General features: G+C 39.9%; 1 protein-coding gene across 1 annotated transcript in view; it reads right to left on the reverse strand.

The window, feature by feature from the left end:
- Nucleotides 1–17,773, reverse strand: part of LOC135467181 (uncharacterized) — a 55,211-nt gene that overhangs the window by 35,645 nt on the left and 1,793 nt on the right. Inside the window, exons 2-8 of the mRNA XM_064744947.1 lie at nucleotides 15,989–16,683; nucleotides 13,836–14,012; nucleotides 12,939–13,081; nucleotides 9,952–10,126; nucleotides 9,235–9,436; nucleotides 3,534–3,813; nucleotides 1,356–1,482 (exon numbers count right to left, since the gene is read on the reverse strand). Of these exons, the coding sequence (XP_064601017.1) occupies nucleotides 1,356–1,482; nucleotides 3,534–3,813; nucleotides 9,235–9,411 (584 nt within the window). The 5' untranslated portion in view covers nucleotides 9,412–9,436; nucleotides 9,952–10,126; nucleotides 12,939–13,081; nucleotides 13,836–14,012; nucleotides 15,989–16,683. The remainder of the gene's footprint in view (nucleotides 1–1,355; nucleotides 1,483–3,533; nucleotides 3,814–9,234; nucleotides 9,437–9,951; nucleotides 10,127–12,938; nucleotides 13,082–13,835; nucleotides 14,013–15,988; nucleotides 16,684–17,773) is intronic.

Raw genomic sequence — 17,773 nt, forward strand, 5'->3', positions numbered from 1 at the left:
GTGTAAATAAACAACTCCGCACATTTACTAGTCAAGTTTACACAGAATATTTATCAGGGTTCAGTAAAGGTTCCAACACACAACATGCCTTATCGGACTAGTAGAAGACTGGAAATTTTCACTAGATAATGGAGATGCAGCCAGGGCTTAGATGATTGACCTGTCCAAAGCATCTGACTCTATACCGCATGATCTCACTGACAGATTGATCACTTACGGAATGCACAGCGCTACACTACCAGATTAGCTCACAGACAGGTTCCAGCATGTCCAAATTGACCACGTATCTAGTTCCCTGAAGCCTATTGTTTCAGCTGTTCCACAAGGCTGTACTCATGGGCCTCTATGGTTCCACATCTTCATTAACAACCCTTTTCCATTCATCAAAAATGTAAATTGTTAAATTATGCTGATGACAACCACAAGTATGACAGGCGAAGTCGGTCGTAATCTAGACTTCAGCGAAATAGTAGAAATTGGTTTGCGCCTAACTATATGAAAGTAAATCCCATCAAGTTTCATTTCAGGTTATTAGCCAACGTCCCTGACAATGGCAAACAATTTAAAGCTGATGATAACACAGTACTTTCCTCAGAGAAAACAGTTAAATTGCTAGGCGTAACTCCTAACGGAGTCAATGTATGGGAGTGAGGGTGAGCTAACTTAGTGTCTAGGAAGCTGGGCTGACTGAGCCTGTGGCATGTAGGAGCCAGAGGAAAAATTACTTCTCAGGGAGTCAATGTGTGGGAGAGAGGATGAGCTGACTTACTATCTAGGAAGCTGGGCTGTCTGAACCTGTGACATGTAGGAGCCTGTGGCATGTAGGAGCCAGAGGAAAAGTTACTCCTCAGGGAGTCAATATGTGAGAGTGAGGATGAGTCAAATTGCTGTCTAGGAAATTGGACTGACTGAGCCTGTGACATGTAGGAGCCAGAGGAGTAAGTGAGTGAGTGAGTGCTTGGTTTTAATGTCGTACTTAACAATTTTTCAGTCATATGATGAAGCAGGAGTCCTTAGAGTGTAGGTAATGTGCCTACTTGTTGCAGGACAGATTTCCACCGCTGTTTTATCTAGTGCTGCTTCACTGAGACCACTTACCAAAGGTAAGTAAGCCGTCCCACCCGAGCCATTATACTAATACTGGTCAACCAGTCGTTGCACTATCCCCTTCAGGCTGAACGCCAAGCGAGGAAGTTACAACTTCCTCTTTTAAAGTCTTAGGTGTGACTCGACCCAGGATCTACCGCTCCCGCAGTAGATGCTCTAACCAACTGTGCTAACTGGGCCGATAGGATTCAGAGGAAAAGTTACTCCTAACGGAGTCAATGTGTGGGAGTGAGGATGAGCTAACTTACTGTCTAGGAAACTGGGTTGACTGAGCCTGTGGCATGTAGGAGCCAGAGGAAAAATTACTCCTGAGAGTGTCATTTGCATCCTTCTCTGGGCTACGAGTGGCCAGGATTTCCTGCAGAAGACTGCAACCTGTTTGGGGCAAAAATAGATAACATCAAATCAAGTATCTGCCTAACTAATGGCTGTGATGTAAATGATAGTAGACACTATATTAAGCATCAAATAAAGAGGAACCATTTTCTGAAAGATCATGGTGAAATGGTATACTGATTCCGGATGAAGATAGGTCGTATAATCTGGCATTCATATTAAACATTCACACAAAAAGAACCATAGCAAAACAGCAAAACCTGAAATTTCACACAAACATATACAGTACTCCTGCATTTTCAATCTTTAAAAGGTTGTGTCATGAAAATTTTCAGCATTTTCAGCATGTTCCCTACAAGATGTACATTTCACACCAGAAATATTTAGACTCAAAAATTTTGCGATTTATTTTATTTATTTGATTGGCGTTTTATGCCAAGCTCAAGAATAGTTCACTTAATACAGCCATCTGCAGGCCTTCCCACGTATGACCAAAGACCTCCCTATGATGGACTGTGGTCAGTTGTAAACTTCTGAAATGCAATTTGAAAAGCCATTGTCACCTCTCAAATTCTTAGTTTTCTTCAACTGATTGGAGGAAAGATGATTTGACTTCATTTTGAAAACTTGACAGCAAGTCAGGTTTGCTTTCTCCTAAAAGGTGGTCTGGGAGAAGTGCCTAAGAAGCTTGATATTCAATACTCGTCAATGATGTTTGTTGGAGATACCTAGCTTTACATCAACGTAGCATACATATTCAACCTGTACCGAGGGTGACAATTTATGAGCGGGAAAGTTTGTCAATGACTTATCAAGGGCTGGTAGTTAACTCTGGGTACTCCCGTCTCCTCTACATATATGTACTATAAAGTTGGCTGCCTGTGTGTAAGTGAGGTAGTCATCTGTACAATGTTAAACCCCAATGAAATGAATAAATCAGTTAAAAGCAGACATACACAAACTGGTAAACTAGGCCAATTTTTCACAATGTATTTCTGATTTGATGTCTATATGGAATAAAAAGATCTCTATACAACATTTTTATAAAGATGTACACAGCCAACATTTAATTTTTCAGAGAAGTCAAATAGGTGACTTACATATAGATCATACCAATGCTTCCTATAAGACTGTTGTGAACAGCAAGAAGAGCCTTCAATCATGTTTACACCTAAAATTTTGACTTAAGTCAACAATAACTGTGAGGAATCAGGCCCTGGGGCCTATTCAACAAAACTATTTTCGACTAAAGTCAAAATTTCAAAACTCTGTACAGTGTTTACTTTTTGATACTGGAAGTTTAAATTTGGACACATTTGTCTTAAGATAACATGGATGAGGTGGACAAAAGATTAATTTTGTAAAGCCCAAAAATAAGCTTTCAGAACCTATTTCAAATTTTGACTCAGAAATGGCTTTGTTTCAAAAAGTGCACCTAGCTAAGCAAGCCTTAAATACCATTACTAACTATGTTGTAGAGGTAGGGCTTCCATGGCTCAGTTGGTTAGCACGCTAGCGCAGCGTAATGACCCAGGAGTGTCTTACCAATGCGGCTGCTGTGAGTTGGAGTCCAGCTCATGCTGGGCTTCCTCTTCGACAGTACGTGGAAAGGTCTTTCAGCAACCTGTGGATGGTCGTGGGTTTCCCCTGGCTCTGCCCAGTTTCCTCCCACTATAATTCCGACAGCCGTCGTATACGTGAAATTTCATGAAAACGTCGTTAAACACCAATCAAATAAATAAATAAATAAATATGTTGTAGAGATACGAAGTGCCCTTTGCTGTTGGCTACATATTAAGCACTTTTAAAGTATTCTTCATGAAAATGGCCCCACGATTTTTTTTCCTGATTTGTACTTGCAGTCACCAACAGCCCATTGCAGTTGCTGTGGTCTCCTTCCACCTCTTTATTGTGAATCTTCCCTATTTTGCAATGTTTTTTTGTTCAGAATGAAGTACTTTCTTCTTCTCAAATAAATAACAACAGGCCAAAATTCTGTCTCTCCTAAACGGCTGGCAGGCCTTTGATTCCATCCCCAGGAGGCATTCTTGTAAAGGCATTCATATGTAAATATTTATCCTTCTTAATACCGTTTTGGGTAGCTTTCTGTGGCTCCAAGTTGTACCCAATTGGCCGAGGTGGTTTGGCACGGGGCGAAGGTGTGTCCAGGGGAGAAGCCATTAGTCCCTCCCTCTCCCTCTGGTGGACTGTGCTAGCAGTCTTTTCATATTTATTTCCCTTGGATACATCAGTAACTTTGGACTTATAGAAAGCTTTCTTTGACTGCGCTCTGGATGGATTGGGAGGTGTTCTGGGGTTGTTCACTGGCAGCGATTTACACTCTCTGTCAGCCATCGCCAACAGCTGAGTCTATCAACCAATGCAAAAAAAAAAGCAAATACATTAAGGTATAAAATATTTATGTCTTAAGAATGTGTTTAGCTGAGCACTGACACCAGAAGATCTCTACCCAACAGCTTCCCAATCACAATGAAAAAATTCTTATAATTACATATTATACATGCTCTGGTCACTGATCTTCTCTATCATGTAAATTGACACCCTTTTCCCACATCAAAACTTTCACTCCATCTCATGCTATACATGTCTGAGTCACTAACCTTCTCTATCATGTAAACTGACCTATTCCAGATTCACCCTACTCCCACATCAGAACTCTCATTCCATCACATACTATACATGTCCCAGTCACTAACCTTCCCTATCATGTAAACTGACTTATTCCAGGTTCACCCTACTCCCACATCAAAACTCTCATTCAATCACATACTACACATGTCCCGGTCACTAAACTTCCCTATCATTAAACTGATTTATTCCAGGTTCACCCTACTCCCACATCAAAATTCTCATTCAATCACATACTATACATGTCCCAGTCACTGACCTTCCCTATCATTAAACTGACTTATTCCTGGTTCACCCTACTCCCACATCAAAATTCTCATTCCATCACATACTATACATGTCCCAGTCACTGACCTTCCCTATCATGTAAACTGACTCATTCCTGGTTCACAGTACTCCCTCATCAAAACTCTTCATTCCATCACATCCTATACATGTCCCAGTCACTGACCTTCCCTATCATGTAAACTGACTCATTCCTGGTTCACAGTACTCCCACATCAAAACTCTCATTCAATCACATACTATACATGTCCCAGTCACTGACCTTTCCTATCATGTAAACTGACTCATTCCTGGTTCACCCTACTCCTTCATCAAAATTCTCATTCGATCACATACTATACATGTCCCAGTCACTAACCTTCTCTATCATGTAAACTGACTCATTCCTGGTTCACAGTACTCCCTCATCAAAATTCTCATTCCATCACATACTATACATGTCCGGGTCACTGACCTTCCCTATCATTAAACTAACTCATTCCTGGTTCACCCTACTCCCACATCAAAACTCTCATTCAATCACATACTATACATGTCCCAGTCACTAACCTTCTCTATCATGTAATCTGACTTATTCCTGGTTCACCCTACTCCCACAACAAAACTTTCACTCCATCACATGCTATACATGTCTGAGTCACTAACCTTCCCTATCATGTAAACTGACCTATTCCAGGTTCACCGTACTCCCTCATCAAAACTCTCATTCCATCACATACTATACATGTCCCAGTCACTGACCTTCCCTATCATGTAAACTGACTTATTCCAGGTTCACCCTACTCCCACATCAAAACTCTCATTCAATCACATACTATACATGTCCCGGTCACTAACCTTCCCTATCATTAAACTGACTTATTCCTGGTTCACCGTACTCTCACATCAAAATTCTCATTCCATCACATACTATACATGTCCCAGTCACTGACCTTCCCTATCATTAAACTGACTTATTCCAGGTTCACCCAACTCCCACATCAAAATTCTCATTCCATCACATACTATACATGTCCCAGTCACTGACCTTCCCTATCATGTAAACTGACTCATTCCTGGTTCACCGTATTCCCTCATCAAAACTCTCATTCAATCAAATACTATACATGTCCCAGTCACTAACCTTCTCTATCATGTAAACTGACTTATTCCAGGTTCACCCTACTCCCACATCAAAATTCTCATTCAATCACATACTATACATGTCCCGGTCACTAACTTTCTCTATCATGTAAACTGACTTATTCCTGGTTCACCCTACTCCCACATCAAAATTCTCATTCCATCACATACTATACATGTCCCGGTCACTGACCTTCCCTATCATGTAAACTGACTCATTTCTGGTTCACCGTATTCCCTCATCAAAACTCTCATTCAATCACATACTATACATGTCCCGGTCACTAACCTTCCCTATCATGTAAACTGACTTATTCCAGGTTCACCCTACTCCCACATCAAAATTCTCATTCAATCACATACTATACATGTCCCGGTCACTAACTTTCTGTATCATGTAAACTGACTTATTCCTGGTTCACCCTACTCCCACATCAAAATTCTCATTCCATCACATACTATACATGTCCCGGTCACTGACCTTCTCTATCATGTAAACTGACTCATTCCTGGTTCACCGTATTCCCTCATCAAAACTCTCATTCAATCACATACTATACATGTCCCAGTCACTAACCTTCTCTATCAAGTAAACCGACTTATTCCAGGTTCACCCTACTTCCACATCAGAACTCTCATTCCATCACATACTATACATGTCCCAGTCACTGACCTTCCCTATCATGTAATCTGACTCATTCCTGGTTCACCCTACTCCCACATCAAAACTCTTCATTCCATCACATCCTATACATGTCCCGGTCACTGAACTTCTCTATCATGTAAACTGACTCATTCCTGGTTCACCGTACCCCCACATCAAAACTCTCATTCAATCACATACTATACATGTCCCAGTCACTAACCTTCTCTATCAAGTAAACCGACTTATTCCAGGTTCACCCTACTTCCACATCAGAACTCTCATTCCATCACATACTATACATGTCCCAGTCACTGACCTTCCCTATCATGTAATCTGACTCATTCCTGGTTCACCCTACTCCCACATCAAAACTCTTCATTCCATCACATCCTATACATGTCCCGGTCACTGAACTTCTCTATCATGTAAACTGACTCATTCCTGGTTCACCGTACCCCCACATCAAAACTCTCATTCAATCACATACTATACATGTCCCAGTCACTGACCTTCCCTATCATGTAAACTGACTCATTCCTGGTTCACCCTACTCCCTCATCAAAATTCTCATTCCATCACATACTATACATGTCCCAGTCACTGACCTTCCCTATCATTAAACTGACTCATTCCTGGTTCACCGTACTCCCACATCAAAACTCTCATTCAATCACATACTATACATGTCCCAGTCACTAACCCTCACTATCATGTAAACTGACTTATTCCAGGTTCACCCTACTCCCACATCAAAACTCTCATTCAATCACATACTAAACATGTCCCGGTCACTGACCTTCCCTATCATTAAACTGACCTATTCCCGGTTCACCCTACTCCCACATAAGAACTCTCATTCCATCACATACTATACATGTCCCGGTCACTAACCCTCACTATCATGTAAACTGACTTATTTCTGGTTCACCCTACTCCCACATCAGAACTCTCATTCCATCACATACTATACATGTCCCGGTCACAAACCTTCTCTATCATGTAAACTGACTTATTCCAGGTTCGCCCTACTCCCACATCAAAATTCTCATTCCAACTGACCTTCTCTATCATGTAAACTGACTTATTCCTGGTTCACCCTACTCCCACATCAGAACTCTCATTCAATCACATACTATACATGTCCCGGTCACTAACCTTCTCTATCATGTAAACTGACTTATTCCAGGTTCACCCTACTCCCACATCAGAACTCTCATTCCATCACATACTATACATGTCCCAGTCACTGACCTTCCCTATCATTAAACTGACTTATTCCAGGTTCACCCTACTCCCACATCAAAACTCTCATTCAATCACATACTATACATGTCCGGTCACTAACCTTCTCTATCATTAAACTGACTTATTCCAGGTTCACCCTACTCCCACATCAAAATTCTCATTCCATCACATACTATACATGTCCCAGTCACTGACCTTCCCTATCATTAAACTGACTCATTCCTGGTTCACAGTACTCCCACATCAAAATTCTCATTCCATCACATACTATACATGTCCCGGTCACTAACCTTCCCTATCATGTAAACTGACTTATTCCAGGTTCACCCTACTCCCACATCAAAACTCTCATTCAATCACATACTATACATGTCCCGGTCACTGACCTTCCCTATCATTAAACTGACCTATTCCCGGTTCACTCCTACTCCCACATAAGAACTCTCATTCCATCACATACTATACATGTCCCAGTCACTAACCCTCTCTATCATGTAAACTGACTTATTCCAGGTTCACCCTACTCCCACATTAGAACTCTCATTCCATCACATACTATACATGTCCGGGTCACTGACCTTCCCTATCATTAAACTGACTTATTCCAGGTTCACCCTACTCCCACATCAAAACTCTCATTCCATCACATACTATACATGTCCGGGTCACTGACCTTCTCTATCATTAAACTGATTTATTCCTGGTTCACCCTACTCCCACATCAAAATTCTCATATCCATCACATACTATACATGTCCCAGTCACTGACCTTCCCTATCATTAAACTGACTCATTCCTGGTTCACAGTACTCCCACATCAAAATTCTCATTCCATCACATACTATACATGTCCCGGTCACTAACCTTCCCTATCATTAAACTGACTCATTCCAGGTTCACCGTACTCCCACATCAAAACTCTCATTCAATCACATACTATACATGTCCCGGTCACTAACCTTCCCTATCATGTAATCTGACTTATTCCTGGTTCACCCTACTCCCACATCAAAATTCTCATTCAATCACATACTATACATGTCCCAGTCACTAACCTTCCCTATCATGTAAACTGACTTATTCCAGGTTCACCCTACTCCCACATCAAAACTCTCATTCAATCACATACTATACATGTCCCAGTCACTAACCTTCCCTATCATTAACTGACTTCCAGGTTCACCCTACTCCCACATCAAAATTCTCATTCCATCACATACTATACATGTCCCGGTCACTAACCTTCTCTATCATGTAAACTGACTCATTCCTGGTTCACCGTATTCCCTCATCAAAACTCTCATTCAATCACATACTATACATGTCCCGGTCACTGACCTTTCCCATCATGTAAACTGACTCATTCCAGGTTCAACCCTACTCCCACATCAAAATTCTCATTCCATCACATAGTATACATGTCCCAGTCACTGACCTTCCCTATCATGTAAACCTGACTCATTCCTGGTTCACTCTACTCCCACATCAAAACTCTTCATTCCATCACATACTATACATGTCCCAGTTACTGACCTTCCCTATCATGTAAACTGACTCATTCCTGGTTCACCGTACTACTCCCACATCAAAACTCTCATTCCATCACATACTATACATGTCCCAGTCACTAACCTTCTTTATCATGTAATCTGACTTATTCCTGGTTCACTCTACTCCCACATCAAAACTCTCATTCATTCTCATTCTTGAACACAAAATATTCAAGTCTTGAAGATATTATCAGTCACAATACTAGTAATCCTTGCTCAAAACTGTCTTCACATGTATTTAAGCAAATTGCACTTTGGTTACAGTGGTGCCAAGGCACAGTCTTTATTCTTTACCTGCATTTCTAGCTGTTTTTGTTGAAGTTTATCCAACTGATCCAGCCTGTCCTGGGTAAGTGTAGAAAACTGATCAGGTACAGGTTTCTCCAAGTATTTTTCGTGTCTGCCCACTTCTGTAGCACCTTCACCTTTCTCACTTTTCAGGTCCGATATACTTTTCAAGATCTCAGCCATCTTTTCTTTCCAAATCCTGCTGAGCCTGGAACAATAATCTTCAGAACTGTACTCATTTTAGATATTTGGAAATAATATCAGTAAGAATAAGACAGTTTACAGATCTACACTGGATTCCACCAAGAATCAAATCCGTGCCACAAAGCTAACTGTCTGAATAGCACTAGACTGGATACATTATTTCCCAGCAGTTTTGAAGACAGTGTTCTAAAAGACATTAATAGACAAAGAGAAAGTAGGTCAATCAAGCTGACCTAATCATCTAATCATGTGTATCTAATCATGTGTGAGGGGAATGTCAGGATCAGTAGAAAGCGAACGTGCCAAATATGATTTAAGTGAAAGTGACCCAGGAGGTAGTGAAAAGTGTTCAGCAGAGAAAATAAAGTGGTATATTCCACAAATTTAAATGAGCCTATTTAATTTATTTATTTATTTATTAAATTGGTATTTTATGCCGTAGTGAAGAATATTTCACCTATACAACGGTGGCCAGCAGAGTTCAAAGACAAAAAAACAAGTTACAGAACGTGTGCTTACTTTGAGGAATGGTTGTGTGGCTGCCACGGCTGCAGTAGCAGCTACAGCTGCAGTGATGGCGTCAGTGTTTGCTGAGGATAGTTTAGTTTTCTCATCCTCATCATTTGATGACTTGCTGGCTTGACTCACTATTTTAGGCTGTACAACTCGCCGAACAGGACCAGGCTTCTCAAATCTGGAAACAGAAAATAAAATCAAATGGAATCTATACATCTCCCTCAAAAAGCAAATGTAACATGTGACCTGCAAGAATCTAATATCGAGGAAAGAAGTCATGGATTTAGTTATTTGGTTTAAGGCACATGTACATATGTCATTTCATTTTCATTTCAAGGTTTTCATCACTTCTGGCTTTGGTCATTTTTATGCCGATGAATAGCTTGGCCAAAACCAAGAGAATGCATCACACTGTCATGAGTTTTCCTGCAATCCCAACTGTCTTTTCAATGACCTTAATTCGTGTTAACCTGTGGATGGTCGTGAGTTTCCCCTGGGTTCTGCCCGGTTTCCTCCCATAATGTTGGCCGACGTTGCATAAGTGAAATATTCTTGAGTACGGCGTAAAACACCAATCAAATAAATAAAAGTCTGAGTCTCAAAGATACTGTCTGTCAATTCTCCTGACATAAATCACCATGACAATGGCTATAGACAGGCAGAAGTTCAATGCACTTCAGGACCAGTTTCATAAAGATGTCGTACATGAACGATGATCGCACATGTAGGCCAATGGTACAGTAACAGTGATGGGCAAAATATCGTACGACAAATCGACAAATGTACGATAAGAAAATTATTCTACGCCGCATTGTGAAATTGGGCTCAGGGCCAGTTCAGAATTTCATTTATATATGTATATCCTTTCCACTATAAACGCAGCAATATGGGACACAAAACAGTCCATACCACCTTGTCAACATGCAGAATATCCTGAACACAAACAAAACAACCATCAACAAAATTTAACCCAATACAACAGTTTTATAAACGAGAACATGGAGGATGTAGTTAATACCAAACACACACACCTATTTAATACATTTAATAGGAACTCAAACTGGTTTGCTAGAAGTTGCACTGCTAGCAGAAACCCCACCTATGCAACCAAGTGCATGTGCTTCTTGCAACATACCATGGAAATCATGTTGTACAGGTGCATGTAGGTTTTGGACAGAAATGGGTTAACTTCCCAAACCTTTTGCAAGTCAAACTGGTTTGCTAGACGTTGCACTGCTAGCAGAAACCCCACCTATGCAACCAAGTGCATGTGCTTCTGGCAACATACCATGGAAATCATGTTGTACAGGGTGCATGTAGGTTTTGGACAGAAATGGGTTAACTTCCCAAACCTTTTGCATTCTAACATTGCCTCGGGTCTAGCCAAAATTGCTATACTTCATGGTGTGTGTCAGTAATTTTCAACTAAAGATTTTTCGATACCTTGCTACTTAGTATTAATCTGTGGTACACTCAGTATTACTTTCTGACAATTAACATACATTTTAAACAGTAGTAAGGCTTCATAATGGCAGCTCTTCTTTAAATACTGTATTCCTAAGACGTTTGGTTTCCTCCACTAAAAAGAAGAATGTTGGTGCCTAACTTGATACAATCAAATTCAAACAAGTGAACACATTTTCTGATAAACTAATTTTCTGTGTGTTCTTCATCATTGATGTGCTCAGTTCATGAAAGTGTGTTGCTTTTTTTTTTTTTTTTTTGAATTAAGACCCCAAAGCTGTAAAGTGGCTACATACACGTACTAACATTATAATTTTATCAGAAGAGCTACCCACAGCTGTAAAATATTTTAATAAACTGTGAGACTTTTTATATTTACATTTCGTATAGTGATACAGCTCCAAGACAAGACTATAAGTATAATATGTATATAAGATTGTAGCATATGTAATAATCAACAGAAAGACTGATAAAAGCTGTGTGCGAGTCTAACTATATGTTCACTTAATTTGCGTGGCTCTATAGACATCAAATCAGCTCGTTTACCGTGTGATATCACACGCTGAAAGTTGTATACAGTGCAGCTGCCAGTAAATACTGGCTTCAGGGTTAGATCTGTGGCCCTTTCTGTGTAGGCAAAACGGACGCTTCAAAAAATCAAAGGAACCATTTTTTTTAACCCAATCATTTTTTAAACCCAAGCACCTATATTCAAACAGTCAAACAAAAATTATTAAAACTTGTGCTTGGAGTTTATCTTTCATATAAATCGATGACCGATTTCACCATTTCTCACCAACAAAGGGGAGGTAACTCCATAATAACATGACAGTCTGACCGCTTTGTGGCACTGCTAAAGTCTCCGTGCAGAGATTAAGAAATAGTGTGTAAAAATTGGTGAAAACTAGTGAACAGGAGAGTTTGCGGTTTCAAACATATGGCTCAGTAATGGCGGGACAGAGAGCTGGGGCTAGGTAAGATATCTGCAGAAAACGTGTCAAGGGGGCAACATGCAGATATTTCAAAAAGCTGAAAGAAGGCAAGAATCAGATGATCGATCTATTGTGTAATAAAATTCAGTCTACAAGGTGAGATTATCAGTTACTGCGCACCAAAAATGAGTTGAGAAGTAGGTTTTCACAATGTTCTACAGCCCACCTACTTCCAACGAGGGCATCGGCCACAAATGTTGATGACTTTAATACAGAGCAACCCCAATATGTGTCTATGTACTCATATAATGCATTGTGGTTTTGCTTCTGCCTTTGTCCTAGTTTTGGTGACATGACCCAAAAACCACTCCAATTTGTCAAAAAATTAAATACAGCGCAAAGCTAAATATTATGGTGTCATTTTTTCAAATGAAAATTTCTTGCATACCCAGTAAATTACACACTGTTAATGACCGTCACAAAAGATAAACCGTACAGTAGTCTTTTCTCTTTTTTCAAATAAGGACCCAATTTTAAAATCCTGGATATAGCCCTGTGGGGATTTACAGACTACATATTAGCACATACATGTACCTCTTCGTAAAACGATCCTTGATGGTCTTCTGTTTGTCTGAGAGCTGACAGTGAATGATATGCAGATCTGAAGATTGTCTGTAGCATTCAGCAGCTGACTGACCCACCACAGGGGCACCTTGTTTGAGTGCGGGCACATGCATCTGAAATGTACATGAACAGGAACTTCATAACTAGAAAGAATAACTCATGACGACAACACAACGCTTTTATCTTGATTATGTTTTAAGCATGTTCATGCATTCTCTTTTTTTTTTTTTTTTTTTTTACATTTTTGGGCGCCTTGTTTGAAAGTCTGGACTATGCGATGTGAGATTCACTAGCAAATAAAAGCATCCATGTAAGGACGTTCTTATCGCACCTCTCATCCCATCACATCAAAGAATTCAACAATGTGTCACGTGGCATAACTGCCCTTTTTTTTCTTCTGTATCTACACATGCTGGATATAGTGATGTTCTTGAAATATGAAGTTGTTTCTGGGCTGTACTGTATTTTATTTATTTATTTATTTATTTGACTGGTGTTTTACGCCGTACTCAAGAACATTTCACTTATACGACGGTGGCCAGCATTATGATGGGTGGAAACCGGGCACAGCCCGGAGGAAACCCACGACCATCCACAGGTTGCTGACAGACCTTCCCACGTACGGCCGGAGAGGAAGCCAGCACGAGGCTGTACTGTACGATCATCAAAGAGTTATTCACCCTTACATACGTGTACATACTTTACCATCATCAAATAATTATTCACGCATATATACTTACTTTACCATCATCAAATAATTATTCATGCTTTAATACTACTTTATACTTTACCATCCTAAAAGAGCCATTCATGCTTTATATACTATAATACTTACTTTACGATCGTTTGAATCATTCATTTACTTACTTTACCACAAGGCTGAAACTGTCCTGTGCTCAAAACATCGCTGTGCCTTGACTGGTCATCTTCTGAGTGAGACAACTCACTGGAGGGCTGAGTGGATGGGGCTGTTATTGTCACCAAGCCTCTGAGGAACATTCACGATCTCTGCTTGATCAGGTGAGTCTATCTTCACCGACACATCTGTAAAATAAGGCAGATTAGTAGACCCAAGACTACTGTAGCAGGTATCCAGTTTGACAGCAGTACAATGAACATGTACTTGCACACTAATTTATAGATTTTTTTTAGATTTTTTTAGATATTTTTAGATTTTTTTTAGATATTTTTAGATTTATCCATATCTAAACTTAAAACTCTGCATGAAAGACAGGAAAGTCAGCTTTGTGCAGTTTTCTGAACAGATAGCTGTAGTAAACTTAGTAAAATACATTGCATTCTTGAGAACCTGTGTAACACCTCATCTGTCAGCCAAACCTCTTCAAATGAAGCCTGAATCAAACCAAGATACATGCACATTGGAACATCACACCTCATCTGTCAGCCAAACATCTTGAAATAAAGCCTGAATCAAACCAAGAGACACATGTACATTGGAACATCACACCTCATCAGTCAGCCAAACCTCTTGAAATAAAGCCTGAATCAAACCAAGAGACACATGTACATTGGAACATCACACCTCATCAGTCAACCAAACCTCTTAAAATGAAGCCTGAATCAAACCAAGAGATACATGCACATTGGAACATCACACCTCATCTGTCCGCCAAACATCTTGAAATAAAGCCTGAATCAAACCAAGAGACACATGTACATTGGAACATCACACCTCATCAGTCAGCCAAACCTCTTCAAATGAAGCCTGAATCAAACCAGGAGATACATGTACATGGGAACATCACATTTCACAAGTCAGCCAAACCTCTTGAAATAAAGCCTGAATCAAACCAGGAGATACATGTACATGGAAACATCACACCTCATCTGTCAGCCAAACATCTTGAAATAAAGCCTGAATCAAACCAGGAGACACATGTAAATGGGAACATCACACCTCATCAGTCAGCCAAACATCTTGAAATAAAGCCTGAATCAAACCAAGAGATACATGTACATTGGAACATCACACCTCATCTGTCAGCCAAACATCTTGAAATGAAGCCTGAATCAAACCAAGAGATACATGTACATGGGAACATCACACCTCTTCTGTCAGCCAAACATCTTGAAACAAAGCCTGAATGAAACCAGAAGATACATGTACATGGGAACATCACATTTCATGAGTCAGCCAAACCTCTTGAAATAAAGCCTGAATCAAACTAAGAGATACATGTACATGTGAACATCACAACTCATCAGTCAGCCAATCCTCTTAAAATGAAGCCTGAATGAAACCAGGAGATACATGTACATGGAAACATCACACCTCATCTGTCAGCCAAACCTCTGAATATTAAATCTGAATCAAACCAGCAGGAGATACATGTGATCATCACTCCTCATCTGTCAGCCAAGGACAAGAAGTGTGAATCAAACCAGTAGGAGTTATATGGGAAAATCTCACTTCATTAGTCAACTAACCCTCTGGACATAAAGCCCAAATCAAATCAGCAGGAGTCATATAGAAACATCCCACTTCATAGTCAGCTATCCCTGTGCACATGCAGCCTGAATCAAACCAGCGGGAGTTATATGGGAAAATCTCACTTCATTAGTCAGCTAACCCTTTGGACATGAAGCCCGAATCAAACCAGCAAGAGGTAATTGTATGTAAACACTATAGCCACATTGGTCGATTGACACTGTACATGTGTCATAATACATTATCATTATAAACTCAAACCAGTCTAAACTGAAAGATAGAAACCATACACCAACACCAATGCTAACGCTGACACTTTCCATGATTTAATATCATCACAACATCTTGTCTTACTTGGTAAAAGAGAGCTAAAAATGACACAAAATTAAAACATGTTTCTATAGAGATTAGACGTAAAGCAATGAGACAGAATCTGGGAGTTCTATACATTTAAAGACATATCAACTTTAAGATAAAGTAAAGAAAAAGCAAAAGTGGTAAAACTATTTATTAAGTAAGCTAAAAATATGGCATAACATTTTGTCTTCTTGCCACATCATCAGGGTTTTACCTTTGGAGGCATGTTGTCTACGGCGTGGAGACAAGAGCCTGGGGTAGGGCTGCACACTCCTGGTTCCATGTGCCACTCCTTCGTCAGATCCCGCAGCAGTTTTGGGTTTATGGCACTCTACCACCACCACAGAGGATTCTGGCATAGAGCCTACCTCAGTCCGAGATAACAGGTCACAGATTTGTCTTTTGGTTGACAAAGCTGGAGGAACACTAGTCACCTCCTGAGGACGATCTGATGTTTTCTCAAATGGCGATGGAATTTCTCTCACCCTTTTGCTTGAGATTCTAACCCTAGAGGAATTGCTGAATGCAGATCCTGAAGAAACCGTTGAGTTCAACGATGGTGCCTCAGCTGATACCCTGTCAACCAAACTGGGTGACTTGATCTGAATATAAGTAGCTGAGGAATTTGGGTGCACTTCTTCACAATTATCAACAATTTTCACAGTTCCATTTGTGCTTGAATTTTGTTTGAGAACTTCTCTAGCTCTTGTTGAGTGATCTGTTTTACTAATGCCATTCTCCATGCCGCAGCCATTGTTATTTTCCTTAGTATTAGTGCTGGCCACCTCTAATGGTGGCTGTGGGTGGGACACAGAAGATCCTCCTGTTTTAGTCAAACTTTTAACAGCCGCATCTGTCACTTGAAGAATCTCCATCATACATCAGCTGAAGCTTCCTCTCAAACCATAACTGACAGAAACAAAAGAGATGTACATCAACAAAATGTACATGAACAACAAATACAGTAGTACAATAACTAAATATATTCATCAAAAAAAACCTGAATGGCTCCCGCAGAAAGATGCATGCTGGATAACATACTCCTTACGGCGCATGCGTATCTCTCTACTTTTTGCTTTACAATACTGCCACCACTAGTAAATTCTGTACCAAAATCTTGAACACTGAGGGCACAGTGATGAGGCAGGAAGTGATGTCAGAAAACACAAACAATCCATCTCAACCTTTGTATCTAACAATACTTTATACACATGCATTCTCTTTATCTAGAGTAGGTACAACATGATTCTAGTCAAAACCTAAAACAATTTTATTGATTAATGCTGATTAAATAGTTCCACAGAAGGACACATGTGATGAGGCTAAGCTTAAACAAGCCTACACCCATCTGAAAGGCTCCAAAGGTCAAGCTTGCCTAGTGGTGGCTTTGATGTAAAGCGAAAGGTAGAGAGCTAAGGATGCGCTGTGAGGAGTATGGCTGGATAGAACAAGAAGCCAAACTGGTAAACAGATGTACTTATTAAAATTATTTATATAAAGGTACAAACAAAATATAAAGATTTTTTTCACTGATAAAAGTGAAATGTCACATAGTTCGATATCACCTCTGTTCTTGCATTTTTGATATTTCACATCCAGCAGCCCAGTTCATCATCACCTGTACACCTAGATTTTGTATTTATCCACCAAAAATTAATGCAGCATCTACATGTATATTAAATACAAAGCAACTGAAACTATACCTCAGACTCAATAGTCACGCTTAATACGGGTAAATTTTTTGCGGCAAACATACAGAAACCTAGCAATCAGGTTGTCATGGCAGCTGTGGAAAAGGATAAATGTGAGGTTCAACATGCATGTATTGTCACTTCTAAATTTATGTTTCTGCCAAAAGCACAGACTGCATTTGAGACACAAAACAATTTCAGAGGCAAAACAATTTGAGTTGCCAGGACATGAATTTCGGAGATAATTATTTCTTACATATACATGAAGGAGGTTGGTACAGAGTAAGCATAGGGTTTACGGACTGAAT

Source organism: Liolophura sinensis, chromosome 6, assembly GCF_032854445.1.
Source record: "Liolophura sinensis isolate JHLJ2023 chromosome 6, CUHK_Ljap_v2, whole genome shotgun sequence".
Taxonomy (NCBI): domain Eukaryota; kingdom Metazoa; phylum Mollusca; class Polyplacophora; order Chitonida; family Chitonidae; genus Liolophura; species Liolophura sinensis.